Consider the following 21,297-nt stretch of genomic DNA (forward strand, 5'->3'; position numbering starts at 1 on the left):
ATCTGAGAACTGATATGTCAAAAGAAATATATAGTGATTTTCTGTGTTTATAACTAAACTCTGGTTGCCTCTGAGGTTTTCTGTAGTTCAGAAATATATAACCAAGAATTTCCATTTTTCATTTCAATTTGACAAGTCAATATTTGAACACACCTAGCAACTCAGTTTTCTTCTTAACTTTGTAAATTCAAATATAAAAAAAGATAACTACAATGCATCTGTTTTGCAGTGAAACATAGCCCTTCATATCTAATGCTCTCAAACTAGTCCCTTCAAAAAATATTGATTTTGGTAATGGAATCTTAAGTATTGGACAAAAATCCTGTAAGTATTCATTGAACTTCAACAGAAAAAGTTTTGTTAAAAAAAAATTAAAATCTTAATTTTCAGATGATTGGCACACTGTAGAATTGGTACCTACTGTATGGCAAATCTTTTACAAACTCACACTTATATACAACAAAGATATTTGCATCATTATTAGCGATATGGTAAATCTATTATGCAGTTAGAATAGAGTATGAACTTTGAAGTTCTGACAACAAGACAACTGAATTATTTTTATTCATCAAACAAGATTTAATCAGTATATATCACCTGTCTTCTCATTTTGGAAACTGTCATTACTACATTTTACTCCTTGTTTTGGTTTAGTGGTGAGGAAGGAGTTGCCTGGAAACCTTACCATTATATGCAGAACACAATTATTTAAAAATGATTTTGAAATCTAACTCACATGACAATAATTTTCTCTTACATTAAGATAGTCAAAGGAGTTATACCCTAATAAATAATGGTATGTTGAATGACTGAAGTCTGGTACAAGGGAACTTAATTAAAAAGGACAGCTAAAATAAGATCTGACCAGTTAAAATGTTAATTGTCTTTTGTTGTTTTTTTATGCACATTTTTAATTCCATACTGAGAGAGAGGGAAAGATGCAAGACAGAATAGTATGTGCCCCAAACACATTATGTTCAATTTTCTTGTGTCACATTCACGCCAAGCAGCTGTACCTATTTTTTTTTTTTTTTCTGGATTCCTGTTGCATTTATCTTTGTTGTATCTAAGTGCTTCCAGAGTGTTTTTTGCAAGTGTGATGAGACCCTAAATGGACTTCAGAGAGTCTTTGTTCTTCCTTCTTCCTCGATAGAAGATTCACTGTTTGGTATGCACACACCTAATTTTGTTTTAATCTTTTTCGTCTTTTTCCCTTTTCATGTCCACTGAGAAACGACAAAAAGCCTTTTCTTATAAAAGAAAGCTCTGGCAATGTTTTTGAAAGGTGGCCATGCTCTGGATCAGGCCTTCCTGGAGCACCGTTTTTGTCCAGAGCAAAACCATTTTATCTCTGTCCCCCTCGAGGTGTTCTTACCCTCTTTTCTGTTTGCTGTAAATTGAAGAGGAGATCATGGTCAGACATACAATAACTAGTGCAGCTGTGTTGAGAGAGCACCTCAACTTGAGTCAACTGCTGTTGCCAGCATAATATACAGCTCTTTCATGTRTGCATGTACTGGGCTAAAATGTACCATAAAATAAGGAGCAATATGGGAGTTCCAGAGACGCTTTATTAAATTTGTTTAAAATTTAATTTATGAAATTTATTTATTATTTTATTAAAGTGAGTGCATGGATCCAAAGGTGATCAGGCAGCCCTCTCAAACACCTGTGCCATGTGTCTCAATCAACTGYGTATTGCAGTAAGAATGTCCTACTAGCCATGATGGGAGTATCGTGCTGCTGAGACTCATGAAGGAGGAGCCTCACATTTCTTATTATCAAAGTCYAGCCAAGCCCAAACAAATATATTTGTATACTTACAAGCTATAGAAAGCTTGATGTGATAAAAAGACAGAGCATGAGACTTAGGAGACAAGMTCTGCCTTTTGCTTTTGCATTAGCCTGCTAGATGACTTGTGATAAATAAATTTCTTTGCCTCTCTCTTGGTGGCCATATCTGTAAAACGTGGGCAGGTGTATTGGCTTCCCTTGCGAGGGCTTTGGGGCTACTATGGAAAGAATCATGCAATTTGTTAAGCAGTGGTGAAGGTGATCTTGGTCTCCTGTTTTAGCTATAATGAGACACAAGGGGCTCTCTTCCACTTGTTTAAAGACCCAGTAAAATTAGGTCCTTATTCCCTCTCTTCACACTTCCTTGGCTTCCCATTTGCCCTCTAGAAGTCATGGCTGGAGCCCCTGTGGCACCATGTGGACATGCTCTCCTGAAACTTCTGACTGCATCTTTCCAGAAAGGCCTGAGGAACCGAGAGAACTTTTTAAATACAATTTGATTAAGACTGTGTTCTTACTCACCTGGAGGTTTAGGTTTGGCAAACCTAAATGCTGTTACCGGCCTAGAGTGATAATTTAACCCATCCTTATTACACTATATGCTTGAAATAGAACTACGAGACATTAGTTTGGCTCCCATTCACTGGACATGACCTGAATTGCATTTCCTTGGAAAAGACTCTTGCAAGAGTTTTGTGTCAGATAGCTACTGCCTTCACTTTAGCAGGAGGCCTGCCATGTTATAATTAATATCTACTTGGTTATTATACTTACAGTCACTAAATAAATTTCTTCTGAGTGTGTTATCATGGTGCCATTGCTTACTTTACTATCATTTTCTTAAGTTTTTCAGTTTATAATGGCAGGAGATAGCAACAGTGGTGAGCGAAATGGGAACTGGAGGACACAAATGCTAAGAGTAAGGATCTACAGTATCAGCATACACTAAGTAGGGAAAGTTTATCTGCACTGTTTGGATGGAAACGAAGGTACATAGATGTAGCCACAGTTCACATTTCTTCTTCCACATGTCCACATCTTAACACAAAATTTTCWTGTGGATCAAGCCCTTGATTGTTTTGACTTACCTAGATTTTGTTTTTTCCATCTCCTGAAGTTCCCTTTGACAAATATAGAAAGGTTTCATTGAGGAAGGTACCATAAGGGAAATGTGCATGCCTCCTGTTTTTAACTTGGGAGCTTGATAAATTCTTGATAAATTGATAAAGTCTTTTGTTCACTTTTTCCTTTCTCTTTATGTTTATCTTTCTAGACTCCAGTTTTATTAAACTAGGACCCCTCACCATTTCATAGGCTCCAAAGTCGGCAACTAGTCCRTGGCTAGTAGGCTAAAAAAGTAGTATCATACTTTTAATTTGTCACCAAAAAATACAGTGATGAGCGGGACTTTTCATTGGTCCAGACAAATACACTTAATGTGATGTGTAATAAATGAATGATAAAAAAGAGAYCTTTTGGGCTATTAATCCGCTGTGTCTGATGCCTCTTTTGCCTTGTTTGTGTTCTTATATCTGCTGTGTGCATGTTTGGGCATAAGGAAGAAGAAAAAAGAAAAAAAAAGTTATTTTTAACAAAAGAAAAAGTACTCAATGAGGAACAACTTTAGAAAGCAACATGAAAGGGGAAAAATCTCAGGTTATTTACTGTGACTTATCAGTGTTTTYTCTTCATAAAGAGATAATATAAGGGAATGTTTTATTTATACTTGCCACATATTTCAACTCTAACTTTTCCTTTTTATGAATGCAACAGGACTTTTCACTCATTTCATTGCATTATAGTCTTTTGCTTATTTAAAAAGTCCGCGAGAGATGCTGCCTAGTAAAATCAAATTGGCTAAATTCTACACTTTATTTAGTTGTCAGAAACCAAAGGCAAGACTTGGAGATATGCACAAGAACAGTACAAATCTTAACTGAGAAGTCCTACCAATACAAAAGCAAGCCTGAATTTTGACACATAGAAGAGATGCTGAGATACATTATTCACCAGCCAAAAGTAAACTGGAAAAAGAAAATCAAAAAGGAATTTTTCTAGGGACTGATGAGGGGGGAAATTTGCCAACTGTAGTCCTGTTGGACTTCCTAGCTTGGAATAAGGAAATGATAYGAATGTGTGGTGGAACAATAATAATCCTTTCAAATATTTGGTGAGATGAGGCAGGAGAAGAGTCACTAAAGAAACCAAGAGTCTCCTTGATGATAGATTATTTTGCAAATTTTTCTGCTCTTGCATTTTATTTTGCTTTACATTTAATTATGAAGCATAATAATTATTGTGCTGCTATGATCCAGCTAGAAATGAAGAAAGGACTGCAACCTACTGATTCAGAACTGAATTGCAATACAATTAATGTAAATTGTGTATTAATGATGATAAAAAAAATTTCTATACTTRCACATAAGCAGTAGTAGTAGCAGTAGGTGCTACCCAAAGAATAGACATCCATTTTGCTCACTTTGTCCTGTGTTTTCTAATGAGGACTTTTTCTATTCTTACAAGATGTAGCAAAACTTTCATTTTCAGTACTAGCTACTCAGTAGAGAAACTTCCTTCTTTTCTTCTTAATTCTTGATTGCTTTAATTTGCATTGCAACTGGGGCCATGAGATTTTTCTGCTATTTTAAATGCATTTTTTTCTATTGGAATGCGTAAGATATCAAAGAATCTGATTCTGATCTTTGTTTTCCAGGCATGCAAATTTAATTCATTTCATGAATAGATAATGGCATATTTATCCAGAATTTCTTCTTTGTGAAGTAGATTTCAATGCTGTCATGTTTATGTAAACGAGTATATTCCTTAAAACTGCAAAATCTTGCACCAAAAGAATATTATTTATACATACGAAGAAATAACTGCATACTAAACAATTATAAAATATTGTCAGGGAAGTTTTTAAACTGAACTTGAAGCTTATCAGCATGGATGATACTTAGGTAAACAGGTCAGGTTGGTAATTTTAGATAATTTTAGTATGTGTGTGTGTATGTGTGTCTGTCTGTCTGTATAGGGGTGGCATGCATACATGTGTTTAGATGTTAATTCTTTCTGTAAATATGTGAAAAGCACAGGCAAAGCAAAGGACTACTTAGAGAGACTTTGAGAAAGTTTTATGGCCTGAAAGGCTGTCTCTTGTATGGGGAGTAATACCAGTTGCATAYGTAGCCTCTCCCCTGCTCTGCTGTTGAGTTAAGGCAAACTTTCATTACTGTGCATCTCACAATATTAACCTCCTGTCCTTCCTGAAACACACATTATTACCACTCAGGGAAGCTGTATGCTGTATTAAGCATCTCAGGAAGGGTATGCCTTCGGGAAACCTCAGAGGTGTAGCGAGCAAAGCATCGCTACAGTCGTCACTTCAGCTCAGCGTGAACATCTAGATCCACCTCCTAAGTATAAAATACTCTGCTGCTTTGACTTTTCTAAGGTTTCTGTTAAAATCATGTATGACTATCTTCTCTTTACCTACTTCTCCTGTGTACAGCACACACAAAAGTATATAGAGACTACTACTTTTGTGTAAGAAAAAAGAATCCCACAGCATTTCTTTTTAATAACTGTTCAGCTACAAAATTTTATTGGTATCCTTTTATGTTCCCTCTAGAGGATGTAATGCACAAAAGCATTGCCACGGAACATATAAAATTACAAATGAAATTTATTGTAAAAAGTAGAATGTCTTCTAGACTGGTGTCAGTATTTATTTCATTCATAAACCRAACTGCAGGTATAATATATTCATTGTCAGCAAGTTCATGGGTGTAAATTGCCATCCAACAGTATTGACTGATATAAGACAGATATTGAAAAGACAATTTAAATTTACTCTTCCAAACATAAACTGTTCCACAAAAGCACTGTAAAAACTCCTTCAAGGTTTTGTGTTGTGCTTCACATTTATGGTTAACTACATAATTTGGTTGTGTCATAATCCACTGTGTTTGGCAATTTGGCATTATAGGCCTGCAAAGCAGATTGAATCCTCACCACTTCACTGGTAGACAGCTTGAGTCTATGACGGAGCAAGCAAGAGAAGAGGTCTAGACGACGTTGGCCAGGTGGAGAGAGTTTATTTACACGATCCCGTATCTCTAATAGCTGCAAAAGTGCCGAGTCCTGTGATCCCTGAGTGTAGGGGTAGTCCAGCTGCAAAATCAAGTCTCGAATTGCTTCGGGGTCGAAGTGCATGCTGTAGCCAAACACTTGGATGTTATTGATTTTCATGTAGCCCAGATTTCGCGAGGGATCAATAAATTCCAGGGGTTCATAGTAGATGCTTTCATTGCCGTTTGGACCATTTGACTTAATTCGACTCCTCAAGTAGATGTGTACTGTTTCAAAAAACGTCTTCCACTTGTTGCCCAGAGTCAGCGTCCAGTTATAACACTGAAGGGGTAAGTCCAGCTTAGTCCGCTCCCAGTCTGGGAAATTATTTTCATTCACAGGCATAAACCAGCTCTCAGAGTGGCTGCCCCCAAAAGGGTTGACATAAACAGCGAGAACAGGCTCTAAGGTGCTGTTTTTAGTTAGGCAAATTTGGAGAGAGAGGCCCAATATCATATGGACCAGGCTAGACTTGTACTTGTTACTCTTAAGAGTAAGGAGCATCCGCTTGCGCCAGGAAGGATCAAACCAGCTGTTGAGGCGCATGTCATTGCTGATGAAAATGGCGTGGACCTCGATCCTGCGGTCTGTCTTCTGCAACAAGTACTTCATCTCCAGGTCCTGAAGGTCAGTCTCGAACCCGATGTAGTGCTCGGTCGACTCGGCCACCTCGGGCTTGCAAAGCCCTTGGCTGAGCATGTAGCCGGCGTTGCAGCTGCCGCAGCGGGTGCGGTTGTCGGGGGCGCAGCTCAGGCACGCCGCACCGTCCCCCACCGTGCAGGGGAGGAAGCTGTGGCAGGCGACCTGGTCGTTGGGGCAGGTGCACGTGTGAGTCTCTTCGGAAAAGCTTCCCAGCAGGCCGTTCTCATTGCAGTAGAGGAAGGACTGGATGCGGTTTAGCCAGTAGTTTGACGACCTGCAAGGGCAAAACAACGCATTTCAACGTGGAGAGACACCCGAACGCAGTAATTACAAACTCGTGGTTTTTCACGGGAAAGAAAAAAGAACTGTGTTTTTAGTAGCAGATTAAGAAACTATAAACATCAATAAAAAAATAGATGACARCATCTGCAGTCAGATAAATACCTGTATAAATTGCCTTTTAACGATGCAATATTACAGTAGAGAAGTTTCTTTAAAAATTCACAGGCACACCAGGAACATTTGGTTTGCGTATTTGCTCTCTCTGTGTCTCTATCAAGGAAGCCTGCCAAGGAGTTGTTTTTTTGTTGTTGTTGTTGTTGTTGTTGGTTTTTTTTTTTTGGTTTTTTTGTTTGTAATTGTCTTCAGATAAACATCTTGGAATCCTCTGCTACTGAGATATTTTTACTCATAACACTTGACCAGTGAGGTGATTCCCATGCAGCTAAATGTGTGCAACTGTGCACCATCTTTCTGTTATGATTTTTGTAAGCTTGCAAACTTCCTTGTTAAAGGCTGGAACTGTTTTCGTGAGCTATAGAGCRGCCAAAATATTTACCTGGAACAGCAAACAAGACCCTGCCCCCCTGAAAYAGATTCAGACTTAATTCTTTGAACAACTTCCAGCACAACGATATCCCTACAGGAAGCCACGGGTGAGCATGCTGCGTTTACTTTTCATCCTCTGAAATGAAATTAAAAGATCGCTTTAATATTCTTCTTGTCATCTCATTTTGGCTGCACTAGAAGCAAGAGTTAAAGTCCTAATTCATGCTGGGGAAGCAGATACTGAAACCAGCAGTTGAGGCTGATAAGGCACAGTTGCTAGCAGAAAGACAATGCAAACAACACRGTTACATGGAAATAACCCAGAGGGGGAGAAAAAAAAAAAAGTACCTTCTTTCTTTGTCTATATTTTTCAGTTCTTCCTATTAAACCTAGCAGTGTGCAACTTAAAGAACTTTCTTTGGCTGCTGCAGAGTCACTTCYGTTGCTGTCACCTGAAGGATGGTGGTTTTGCAGATCTTCCCTTTTCATTGTGTAAATTTGAGAAATTTACAGAGAAAATTTAAAGAGAAATTGCAATGCCTCATTCATGGCTGACTTAGGTTTTAAGTCACCYCTGAATTTGGCTCAGGTGTTTCATAGTTCAGAAATCATTACTTTTCTTTTTCTCTGATTATAAAATAAATACTAAAGCCAAAAATCTATAGCATCTCAATCTGGCTTTTTAAAAACATGAAAATAAAGGTAAGACATTTTATACTCTGTCATCTCTTTTTTTTCACATATTATCTATTAGTATTTTACAGAAGTACAGATATGTGTAATAATATCCATTACATGAATGTCTCAATAACTACCTTCTCCTTTCCGCTTAACTGAAAGTCAACATTAAGCAGAAATGCACCTGGCAAAGTTTATTCCTCAGAGTCCTGGTTAAAAATCAGACTGTCCATTCTATAAGTAAGTCCAATATCAAAATATAATGTTATCTCCAAACTGGAGGAAATATTAACATTATTGCTTTTGCAGGTGGAATTGGAAGATTCTGTGTGCTGTGTCTGGCTTGGTTTGACAGTAATCTGTACCTACTGAGCTTGCTCCAATACCTCGCAGGAACTGTAGTTCAGTTGTGTTATGACCCTATTTCCCATTATGGGATGACCTTTGCAGTCAGGCTACTGCTCACGTGGTATATCTTATTACTACTATGCCTGCAATGCACCACAGCAGTGAAAGCGGAGAAGATATGTGTCTGAAGGCGTGAAAATCCCCTCTCAAAGGTCTCCCATTCTGGCCTTTTCCTAACTCTTTATAGCTCTCTGTGCTTAACTAGAAACTTATGAGAGTTCCAAAAGCTGTAAGACAAAAGATGTAAAAGTCTAGCTTTTCACTTTCCCTAGATCTTTGGGTCTAAAAGCCATTTGCTTTTCARTCTCCTGGTATTAGGTTCATACTGTTAGTATCAGTTGGAAACACATGACTACTATATCAAGGTTAAGCATTTTCAACAGCAGTTGATCAGATTTGTAAATATGAGTTTTAGCACCATCTCTCATGTCTCTTACAGACAGAGGTCCCATTTCTTAGAAAAGTTTTGTTATAAATTACATTTCTAGAAAACCTCATTTTGCATAGAACAGCTCTGAGCTTCTGGATACAGATCTGAATTCAGCCCAGTAGAGGATAAAYATATGAAGACATACTGTAAAGATGTTCCTTGTATCACAGAGCGTTGACTGTAGAGTCTAAATCTCCTTGGCTCGCTCACACAAAACATCAATCATGCCGTATAGTTTGGATATCTAAGTACAGGTTTCCATGATATATTCTGGCCAGATGAAAGCCCACTGTGCCTAAGCCCTGATCCAGATGAAGCCATGTGTCTGCATGAGTTTCTCAGCAGAGATTGGTAGCTTGGATTTGGCACTGTGTTAGTGTGATCACAGCATTTCCGAATGACTTGGAGGTGAAGCAAGAACATTTAACCTCTGGCTTGGAGCTCATGCAGTGTGATCCTTCACGCCAGCTATACATTCTGAAGCCTAATTTTAGATAACTTTCTGATAGATTTTAATCAGTGTAATTTTGAGTATTACTTTACTAAGCAAAGGAAGATAATCTGCAGCTTGCAGCTCATCTCCGTTTTGTTTCATCTATCCTTGTTTCCTCTTAGATCTAGTGAATAGAATTACAGTTTATTATATTGCATGACTATGTATTATTCTGCTTTTTATTTGGCACTGCAATACTTCAAAGAATGATCTGCCCATTAATTTTCAGTCCACATCACAAATATCACTGCTAGTGTTTTGAAGAAAATAGAAAAACAAATCAGGAACAACATAAACATTAAGCTTACAAACTTGCAATCAGATACTGTCTACTATTACAAATACACAGGTATTAAATGAATCATGAGAAAAAGGATGACAGAAAGATGGAGACTTCTTGAGAAAGACAGCACTGTTGGAAGATAAGGATTGTTCACTGTTGGAAAGAGCCTCTTTAAACAAGCAAAATTACTTTTGCTGATAAAGATTGATTTGATGTGGGGTACGTATTTTTCCAGCCACACAGACTCAAAAAATTAYTTCCTTGTTAATGATCATTAGATCACTGTTGTTTCTGTTGCTGTGACAAGCAAAACATTTTACTTTATTTATTTATTTATTTTAATGAGCCTAACCTCCATTTCTTCATTAAGAGACAGAAGAAGCAGTCTGAAAATTTTCTGCATAAAGTACATACCTGCACAATAAAGTAAGATTCCTATCTAAAATTTGTTTTATAACCTAATATTTAGCTTATTAAAACAACTATATGTTTGATCATCAATAGTTGCAAGGAAAACAAGAACTGTAGAAGGAAGGATATTTTCTTTTTATTCTAGACAAAGTTCAAAAAAGAGATGTCTTACACTTTTTGCCTTATTTTAATCTGTTACCTTGTTTTAATTAGACAGATTTCAAGARGTTCTAATTATACTTCCTTGTCTTTGATCAGTTTTGAAGCATAATTTCTGTGTAAAAAAAAAATCAGCTGTTTTAACTGACTGCCTTTTTAAAGCTGGTGTTAAGGAATACTGTTATTCATTCTAAATTTATTGCTTTTGCCCAAGTAAATTAAGTGAAAATTAAATACTTAATTAAACTTAATAAAATTAAATGAAAATACATGAGATGTAGGCATATACCTACCTTATTTAAGCTTCTTACCCTTAATTAAATAAATTCACATTGGAATGTGATTCTGGAAGCTTTCTTATTCTCCTGTAAATAAAAGATGATCATTTCAATGATTGTAATTATACTTCTGGACCCTGCAGTTAAGGGGAAAGGTTTGAGTAGGAGCGGATGCATCCCACAGGTCAATATCTGGCTGCACAGCTGGTGCAGCCAGACTGGCAGGGATTAGACTTTTGCAGGCACCAGATCCTCTTTGAGAAAGAAGGACAGCTGGAGAGAGACAACAAGTGATGGAAAATGCCAGGCAAGAACATCCTGGCCATTAGGCTTGCTAACCTTGCAAGAAGGGCTTCAGATGAGGTTTTTGGTGGCTGGAGTCCAGCAGATCCTGACACAACTTCAACATTACAACTTCTTCAGGAAGTTTCAAAGAAGTGGTTGGATTTGCGTGGGTGCTTGTGACGGATGCATACAGACTCTTTAGGGAGGAGGTGCTCTCCATGCAAAGGAGCACTTTGAACTAAAACCACTGTTGAACAAGGAATGAACTGGTCAGGAGCTTGAGYGTCAGGATCAGAAGAGAGGGCCATGATAGGGTTGCCATGGTGCACATCTGCGATAGACCAGAAGATCAAGACAAGGAAGTGGATGAAATCTTCAAACAGCTGGAAGAAGCCTTATGATCACAGGCCCTGATCCTTGTGGGGTACTTCAACTATCCTGACAACTGCTGTTGTGGAAACATGACAGGGCACAGTCTAAGAGAATGCTGTAGTTCATCAAGGACAAATTTTTGATGATTGAGTTGAAAAACCCAAGGGAAGTGAGGAAGACAAGCAGCAGAATAGTTATCCTGGGATTCAAGAAGGCAGTCTTTTGCTTATTCGGGGAATTAGTAGGCTGAGTCCCAGGTGAGGCTGCTCTGAAAGGTAAAATGACCCAGGAGATCTTGCTGATCTTCAAGAACAGCGTCCTTACAACTCCAGAATAGTCTGTTTGGAGGTGCAGGAAGTTAAAGAGGTATAGTAGGAGGCTGATTTGGATGTATGGGAATTCTTATCTGAGCTCAAACATCAAAGTGTATTTCAGCTGAATGTGGGGAGAAATACTCCCTACCTGGGAAATGTCAAAACTCAGTTTGAGTTGAAACTGGTGAGGAATGTGAAGGGCTGCTACAGGTGCATTTTCAGTGGAAGTCAGACTTCTGAAGGAAAGAGAAGCCTACTGCTGAATGACATAGGGGACCTGCTGACAGAAAAGACTAAAGTACATAGTGTCTTCTTTGCCTTGGTCTTTAATAGCAAGGTCTGTTCCCAGGTAGACAAATACAATATCCTTCACTTAAGACCAGAATAAACCCATGTAACRGTACAGGCTGGGTGCTCACTGGCTAGAAAACAGCTTGCAGAAAAGTGCCAGAGTCCTGGTGGATTTCACATTGAACATGAGCTAGGAGTACGCTCTCRTGACAAAGAAGGTCAAGTGCATTAGCAGAACCAATAGGTCAAGGACAGAGATTATTCTTCCCTGTGTTTGGCACTTGCAAGACTTCATCTGGATTCAGACCCTCTGTGCAAGAGGTTATCAACATACTGGAGCAATTCCAGAGGTGGGCAAGCCAAGGGCTAGAGTGTATGAAATATGAGGAGAGCCTGAGAGAACTGAATTTGTAAAGACGGAAGAATGTAAGGTCARAGGAGGATCTAAACGCTTTGCTCAAGTATCTTACAGAAGGAAGCAGAGAAGATGGAGCCAGACACTTCTCAGAGATGAACCATGAAAGGACAAGAAACTATGGGTGGAAGTTGCAACAAAGGGAATTTTGACTAGATAGAGGAAAAATACTTCACCATAAAGGTGACCAAACACTAAAAGGTTGACAAGCAAAGTCTGGAATCTCCATCTCTGGAAGTATTAAAAACTCCACAGGACAAGGTTCTGACATCTGAGCAGGGGATTGRACTAGATTGCCTGCAGAGATGCATTACAAACTAAATTATTCCATGACTCTTCATGTTTTAAAAGGCTGTTCCAGTGGAAAGGTGTTGCCCTCCCTCAGTGCTTATTGCTAGTAGGATGAGTCTCTAATACCTCTTTCTGAGTGACATATTGGCTCTTTCCATCTCATTAGAAATCCAAAATTTTGTTGCTTTCCCTGAGCTCATTATATGAGACCAGTTTATGCTAACATTGGAATATGAGAACCACTGAGTTGTCCAATATTCTCCACAAGGACCTTAGCCACAAGTTGACTAAAAACGTCACACAGATGACTGATGTACCAAGTCAGTGATTACCATCTGTATTATGGCATGTACTTCTGAAAACATTTAAGTGAACTACTTTGTTCAAGAAAAATCTACATATATCTAATAGATATCTTTGTTGCTTTAAAGGGTATCCAATTTTCTTTTATATCTTAAATAAACTTACTACAGCCTCCAAACAACAGTAAAGTGTGGGAAGATCTTTTGAAGCTCAGTGCACCTAGCATGAGACAATCAAAATCTTACCTTTCTCCCAGATAATTACTTTCTTCACCTAAGATTCAGCCAGTATCAGTTACTTGGAGTGACTGAGCTAGTGCTTGCTTGCCTAACTACTCTGTGCAAAATTGAGTTCACCTTTCCTAATTTTATGCCTCACTAATCTTCTCTGATAATTTCCATTATTAGAAATGCTTCACCTTTTCTCATATTCAAGATTTATTCCTTGGCCCTGTGCCATAAAGTGAGAAAAATGCTTATTAACCTTGTTCACACTCATTTGTGCTCCATCATGGCCCATGGACTTGTGTATGTCCAGTTTGTTTAAGTGGTATTCAGGCCAGGTAATTCCTTAAGGTCATCTTCCTTCATCCAAGAGGAAGCATCTTCCTTGCTTCAGACTTCCTCCTTGGTCTCAGGGRCTTGGGGTTCCTGAGGGCCCCCCTGCCAGTGATGACTGAGGTGAAGAAGGCATTCTGTACCTCTGSCTTTTCTGTATTCTTTGTCACCTGGGCCCCTGCCCCATTTAGCARTGGACCCACATTTTCCCTTGTCTTCCTTTTGCTGCTGATGTATTTTTAGAAGCCTTTCTTGCTGCCCTTCACATCTTTTGCCAATTTCTACACTAGAAGGGCTTTAGCCCTACTCCCATCCCTGCATGCTCAGACTGACTCTCTATTCTTCCTTTGTCACCTGCCTCTGCTTCCACCTCTTCTACACTTCCATTTTATGTTTGAGTTTAGACACGAGCTGCTTATGCATCTATGGGGGTCTCCTGCATGCCTTGTTTGATCTCCTGCCTGTTAGGAYGGAGAATCAATCTTGAGCTAGATCTAGGAGGAGAACAGAATTGTTCATACATTGTTTGAGCCCTGCTATGTTGCTCCTTCAGAAGATATCAGAGCGGTTAAAGTCCTCCGTAAGAATCAGGATCTGTGAATATGAAGCTTCCCATTGCCTGAAGAAGGCATTTTCTACTTTTTATTCCTGGTCAGTCAGGRTAGAGTAGGCACACACTATAAAGGGCTGCCCAACTTTTTTTCCCTCCCAACTTTTTTTTTGCTATGTAGTAACTTTACTTTCAAAACAAAATAAATTATTTGAATAGCATTGCAAGTGTAAATCCAAAACAAGTGCTTGCTCGTGTTCAATACACTGTAACATTAAACATAAGAACAAAGCAGTATGGTCACCCTATGTAATAGCTGTAGCAAGTATTTAATCATGATATGACACTTTTACCTCCCTCTCTGCCTCACTAAGTGCTTAACATCTGCTGTACATCAGATGGTTCACTTGCAGATGATGAGCACTCAGCGAGACAGATGCTAAGTGAAAAAATGGAGACAATTTAACAGGAAGTGTATGGGCAGTAAAATACCCATTACCTATTTTTCCCTCCTTTGGAGGTTTGAGTCCAATATAAATCTRTTGTAGAGGAACATCAACAGCGACTGCAGCAAAGACTGTGTCTTTAAAATGTCCTGCTGTTGATCTTGTGGGWTTGCCTCTTGGGAAGGACAGAGAGGACTCCAAGTGCTTTGTTTCCATGCTGTGATTCATAACAAGAACATTAATTGCTACTAAATTGGATAATGGTCTTTATGCGAATGCACTTGTCTTCTGGGAGTCAGGGTAAAACTACTGCCTGCTCAGTCACCAGAAGGCCGGTGGATGATTGATCAGAAGTCTGAAAGATTTATTGAACCTAACAAAAATAAAACACTACTTGAACCACAGCTCAAATAACCATGCCTGAAATTATGGGACTATGGCTAATATGACAGGTATGTCAGTGAGAGTCTCGATGACAGCTGCAAATCCTACTTAAGAAGATGATTAAACAGAAGTAATTAAACTATTCTGAGTTCACACCTTAGAGTTTCACAGCTGGCTGTGTCTGTGCCAGATATTTCAAAGCTATTCTAAAGGTGCGAACCACAGTGAAAACAATATAAACATACTGGGAAATGTATAGAAAAGAAGATCCTCTAATGGGTGATTAGGTGAAATCCCCAGTTAGCATACAGGAAAGGATATAAATTAGCTATGAAAATTTTAAAGAAATGTTGTTTCTGTACGTCAAAAGTACTCCCAACATAGAAGTGGATGTTTAGGGGACTAAAAACATCTAGCTGGGGTTGTGCCTGCTGCATACTGGTTATTCAATAGAAAAGGAACTAGATGCAGCAGGACATCCRTTCTGTGGTTATGTTGTTGGGATTAATAACAACCTATACTGAATCTGCAGTAATTTATAGAAGTAAAATAACATTTTCTCCCTGTTAATCACATCTAAGATCTTCTCAAATTCTACACTCYTTATATCACCATTCTGCAGCTACTGGCCCTTGCATTAAATCTGGTACTCTATATTTTAAAAGCAATAATGCATGTCACTTTTAAATTCTACAGGGTCTTTGTATTGTGAGACAAACAGGAATTAAGTCCGTATTTTAAATGGCATAGGACGCTCATAGAACAACACTGTCAGGAGTTACTTGACTTTCCAGACTAAATGACATTTTGACATTAAAAAGATGCTTTTTTCATTATTTAAATTAAGTTCATCAAACTAGCTAAGTCTGATAAGGGGGCAGGTGCTAGCTAAGCTATCATGACATGTTCTTATCATCTTAAGAACAGACTCCTGTCATTGCTCTTATTGATTAAACAAAGCCACATCTAATTTGCAGATCTTCTCAAAGTTCCCCAAAGTCTCCCCTTGGCAAGCATAGCATTTAACAATGACCTTTTAATGTGTCTCTCTTTTTTTTTTTTTTTTTTAATAAAAGGACACTTGACTAAAACAGTTTAGAATTGTATCCCTGAATAAATCTGTACATATAGATGTTTTAACTTATTCAAAATGTATAAGGCTTGTTGATTTTGCTGGATTATATTACACTTGACCTTTCAGAGGACCTCTACAGTTATACTGTTATGAATTCGTTGCCAAAGGTTTGTAATTTTAACTACATTAATATTTGCACTCTCCTTATCCTGATGAGAAATTTTTTTCCTCTGAAATATTCCCCCCGGACCGTCCTATAAAAGTCATAAATAAAACTTTTTAAGATAACATACCCACTAGTGTTTGACACAGCTGTAATCCTAATGACCATTATATGATAGCAAAATCAGAATCAAACTACTTTGTAGTACCAGCCAGTTATTTAAACAGCTTCAGATCAGAGATAAACTTTGAAAGCTTTTACTGGGTAATGATCCATAGCACAGCAGGAATAAGGGGAATAAGGCTCAAATGAAATAATGGTGTCAAAAGCAGAATAAAAGAGCAATTAGGGGTGTCAAGAAAAAATGATTTGTCTTGTACAGAAGGAAGAAAGATGCTACTAAAAATAAAAAAGCTGTGTAGCTTGTATTCTTTTTAAAACCATTCATCTGTTATGTATTTGCCTGTGTTTATAGTGCTAGATCATTTTTAAGAGGATGAATTGAAAAAAATAATGTGAAAATGAGTATACTAGATGTATGAAACTCATCTTGGGCCACTGATTATCCATTACTTCAGTGGGCTTTTCCAGATACATATCAAAGTGTAATTATAAAGAAAACATCTTATTTAGGTGCTTCAATGACTGACAGTTTGATCAATCTCTTTAAGACACTAGAAAAATAGCTAACCAGCTTACCGTAAGATTAGCAGCTTTTTCATCTCAAGGAAAACCAAAGAGGTATCATAAAATTTGCCAGACTGAAGGTGGAAAAAAAAGAAAAAAACCTACTCGCAGCTGGATTTATTAGCTTTGAAACAGGTTCACATTAATGCAGTTTGAGCAACGGCAGCTTGGGGCTCTTTGCTCTGCGTTCGACGGTCTGCAGCGTAGATGTAGCAATGCATGAAAGAAGGGGAAGGAACGCTCCGGCTTAAAAAAAGAAAAAGGAAGGAGAAATGAAATTGGGTTTTGAAATTAAAGGTCTGCCGCTAAATAATCTGAAGCGAAAGCGTAGAAGTAGCTTGCTTAAGGGTGCCTGGGGTGTTAAATCACGTATAGGTATGAAGCTATTGCGGTAGTGCTGTGAGGATGGGGCCTCGTTAGCTTACTGGTGATTGAAATATGCTTGTGTAAGGCTAATTTGCATGCTTGACCTATGGGAAGAAGTAAGCTCRTGGGGGCTACTGAGACCAGCTGGATTGCCTTCAGCTCCACATATATCCCCCAGGCTAAAAGTGCACTTTCAAAGATGTCTAAGATACAGTTGTGAGCTGCTGTTGCAACAATAAAACGCATCCCAGCAGAACCAGTTTGTGGCAGAAATTCTAGCATTAGTGTAGAAGGTAGCCTTGCCTGAAAGGCCTTGCTATGCAATGCAGCAGATATTGTCCAAACTGCTGAAAAATGCATGCAGGCTACTGAGTGTTTTAATGTTGTGTCATAGCACAGGAGAAAGCTGCAGCAATGCAAAAAAAAAAAAAAAAAAGTGCTGAGAAAAGCATCCAAAATTTTAATTATGTTGTGGGGCAGGAAGAGATTTAGTGCCTTCAGCTGCACGACTGCATGATTTTCTGGAATTAAGCTGCTATACTACCGGTAAGTCAAAGCCCTGTTTGCAGGCAGCTTAATTCCAGAGCCATGGTTTCACCTGTGGAACTGACACAAGACCATTAAAWTTTCCCATTTTCCTGCTGCTTTTGAGACAGGACCTCCGTTCATAACTAAGTTGTGTAGGCATCCTTATTCCCAGGTACGAACAGCTGAAATAAAGAAATCCAATTTCCATTCCTGCAAAACTGGTTCTAGCTATAATTATGGAAGTAGGMTTAAAGAAAATCCCCTGGCTCTTTCACAGTCCACTTACATGATCATGACCATAGACAAGTCGCTTCTTCTGCTTCTTGGATAATGATCTTGCATTTTTTTCCACTGTTTTTCTATTTAGATTATAAATGCTGGGATCTCTATGTGTTATTGCAATATCAACAGCAGTAACATGTCATTTTCTTCCATTATGTAGMATCAAAATCATTACACTGAAGCAAGCATCTCCCAGTGAAGAGTAATGGTTTTAATTAAAGAATACAAAACTCAATTCTGTATTCATTGCTCACTTTTTGTTATATAAAAACCCCTCAAGAATAAAGAAAATAACTCTAATCTCAGTGTGTGTTTTTTCCTCATATTATATTAATACTAAAAATAACTGAAAAAAAATATATTTTGAACAAAATCTCAAAGTTTTAATATAAGCACAATTTCTTTATGGGAGGGGAGGTGTTTATTTTTCTGGTACGGTATTTTTGAATAAATTATAAGGACCCCCCATAAAAATCTTAAAAAAAAGCAGAAGCTATCTGAAAGAGCTGTGATGTGTTGCTTTTAAATAAATTATTTCTCTATTTTTTTTAGTAAWGGACAGGTGCAAAATGTATATAATGTCAACCAGCAGACAGTATAGTAGCAATGTTTACAAGCAAATTCCAAATAATTGCATCTCTTCTGTTGTTTTTATCTTCCTTAAAAACCYCCAGCATGCAAAATTAAAGTGAAAGGAAAGGCTGAGCCACCGGGTCAACAGAAGAACAATTTTCTGCACGAGGATCTGCAGCAAAAGAAAATTAATGCAAATCCCTGAAAGTAAGGAATCGAATTCCCATCTTAGTAAGAGGTGCAAAATTTCTCTTCAAATATATCCTAATAAACAAAAAAGAAGTGAGTAGCCTTACAGAACTATTTTCTTTCCCTGCCAACWATTGCACGATTGTTGAGAGAAAAAAAAWATATATACATATATAGAGAGAGACAATTCAGAATAATAATCCTTCTTATAGATTGCTGAAAACTGACATATCTTTCCACTCATCTATACAGGCTGGTTTCCTCAAATTAGAATGACCGAAAACTGTTAAAGAAAAGCTCAACAGGAGGATTTGAAATGAGTATGCGTGAGTAGGACTGTGTGTGCTTGTGAACCTCTCCCCACACATCGCTATGGATATCCTCATAAATAAATAAATATATATATATATATATATATATATGTAAGTATATATATAAATATATGAAGGGTAATTGACTGTAAATCATAACCTGAAGAAGTGACAACTTTTGCTGCTGAAGAAGAGCATATTACTTTTGATAAGTTATTTGTGATGTCCTTAGATATTCAGGCTCATTCTGTTGAGTTGATCCCCTGCTTTTTGTTAGATGTTTGCATTTGCCCTACTACCAAAGCTAGTAAAGAAAACCTACCCATGCAAAAGAGCCTGTTTAAGATCTCGTAATTTTTGTTTRGGAGAATATAATCCAAAAAAGTAATGTTAAATCCCTTCTTTAGTGAAACCAACATGTTGCACCTGAAAAGAATTAATTTAAGGGGCCTGTCTTTCATAGAGACTTTCTAGAAGTTAACGTTAATAACCAGAACCAGATTGGAGCAGACAACATTTCACTGTAGGAAAAAAAATCTATTAAAGTCTATATACTTCTGACAAGTGAAAATATGCAGATAACATTTCAGAGCCTACAACAGCATGCATGTTAAGACATTTTTAGCGTTCTTAACGTAGTTATTTTTAATAGCTCCGTAATATCGTTGATTATGTGGGATACCAAAAGCTCTATCACTAATAGTCTCCAGGAGGTTTTCCATTTAKATATATATATATGAAAAGCACACACTCTTCCTTAATACCATAGTGATGAATTTGAATTTCTGATGGGGATAAAGAGATGATAAGAAGTCTTCTGCATGCAAGAAGCTGRAGTGGATGGACTTAAAAAATAAATAAATTAAAAGAAAAAGCTCTGCTCCGTCATTATGGTATAACTTGCTGATTACCGCCTAAAACTCCAGAAAAAACAATGTGTACAGTATGTTCAGGTGAAGCTGTAAAAATGCTTTCCTGTTAAATGGCATTTCTGATATTAAATTTTACTGAAATACAAGCAGTCTAGTTCTGGAGAGCAACCTGAAGAGAAATGGAGAAATGCACAAACTGCAGAAAAGTGTAATTCTGTCCTCACTTATTACCAAATGAAATGCCACGTACAGCAACTTGCTCTCCTTTGCTTGATGCATTTGGATGTCACGTGTATTCAGCCTGGAGCCTGTGTGCAGAATAAAGAGCTTGTTTTTTTGCCTAGTACAAAGTTATACCACTRCTCCCGCGATTCAAGAGCATTGCGCTGTTAACTACTTAAGCTCAGAAAGGGTCGTCAAACTTTAAGATTGCCAATGAGTTTGTGAACTATGAAGAATTTCTCGTTGATTGTTTTTAAATAGTTAATTCCCAGGGTAACAGCATGATCAGGATATTCCCCCAAAGGATTCCCTCTGTTCTTTGCAATGCTCAGCAAGTGTTATTTTCCTTTCTGTTACATTTATGAGAAAAAAATGACCACAGAACAAACATGAAGACAGTTGGGATTGACATTACCAGAAAGCAGAAGAAAATCAGCCTCGTACAAATAAGGCTTGTTTGGCTGAAACCATGTTAGAAATCACATGTCAGGCTAAAGGCCACAGTTCAATGATATAATTTAAAATATTAAAGAGGAATGCCACCTGTACTTGCAAACTGCAGTATGTTGCAGATGATGTGCAACATGTGCCTTTATTCAAATATAACTTGATTAAATTCTTTTAAAGCTATCCAGCAGCTTCCACTGGCAGTTTTTAGTTTCTATGGAAACCTTTTTTTTTTCATAGTGCTGAATTTCTGCCTGAACTACCTGCCCACGTATGACTGCTTAAACTCGTGCATGAAAAACCTATATCTTTTGCTTGTTAGGCACTAGTGGGTCAAGTAAAATGGATCAGATTACTTGCAGCATAATCTCCAGTGCTTCCTACTACTTTCAGTAGGTTTTGGGTTGCAACAGATGGCTGAACAGTTTAATATGGCTTAGACTTGGGCCTTATACAAAATGCACCATCAAAAACAAAAGAAGTGGGTTGCATTAGCCAACTTGTATCTAGATAATGCTTAAGCATATAAGAATACAGAGCTATAATAGCTACAGACGGTACTAATTATGAACAACTTATATATAATGATCAGTTTTTCCCCTGAACATCGGTGAGACATCTCTTGCTAATAAACAAAAGACAATTAATACATTTTTTTTCTAGAGGAACAGTGCAGATATCTAACCTTAACAAAATCAATGGCAAAATAAAGTGTTTAAAACATAGAGTTGCAGACTTTAGGGAATTGCCCTTAAAACAAGGATTTCTCTGGTCTTGCATGTATAAATATATATATATGCATATATATGCATATATATATATATATATATATATATATA

The 21,297-nt window shown here is 37.6% G+C and overlaps 1 protein-coding gene across 1 annotated transcript in view; it reads right to left on the minus strand.

Annotated features, from left to right (window-relative positions):
- Positions 1–5,521: 5,521 nt before the first annotated feature.
- Positions 5,522–21,297, minus strand: part of BRINP3 (BMP/retinoic acid inducible neural specific 3) — a 162,357-nt gene continuing 146,581 nt past the window's right edge. Inside the window, exon 8 of the mRNA XM_085302198.1 lies at positions 5,522–6,841. Coding sequence (XP_085158324.1) covers positions 5,725–6,841 — 1,117 coding nt within the window. The 3' untranslated portion in view covers positions 5,522–5,724. The remainder of the gene's footprint in view (positions 6,842–21,297) is intronic.

This window comes from Rhea americana, unplaced genomic scaffold, assembly GCF_003343005.1.
Source record: "Rhea americana isolate MKP2758 unplaced genomic scaffold, rheAme1 scaffold_188, whole genome shotgun sequence".
NCBI lineage: Eukaryota > Metazoa > Chordata > Aves > Rheiformes > Rheidae > Rhea > Rhea americana.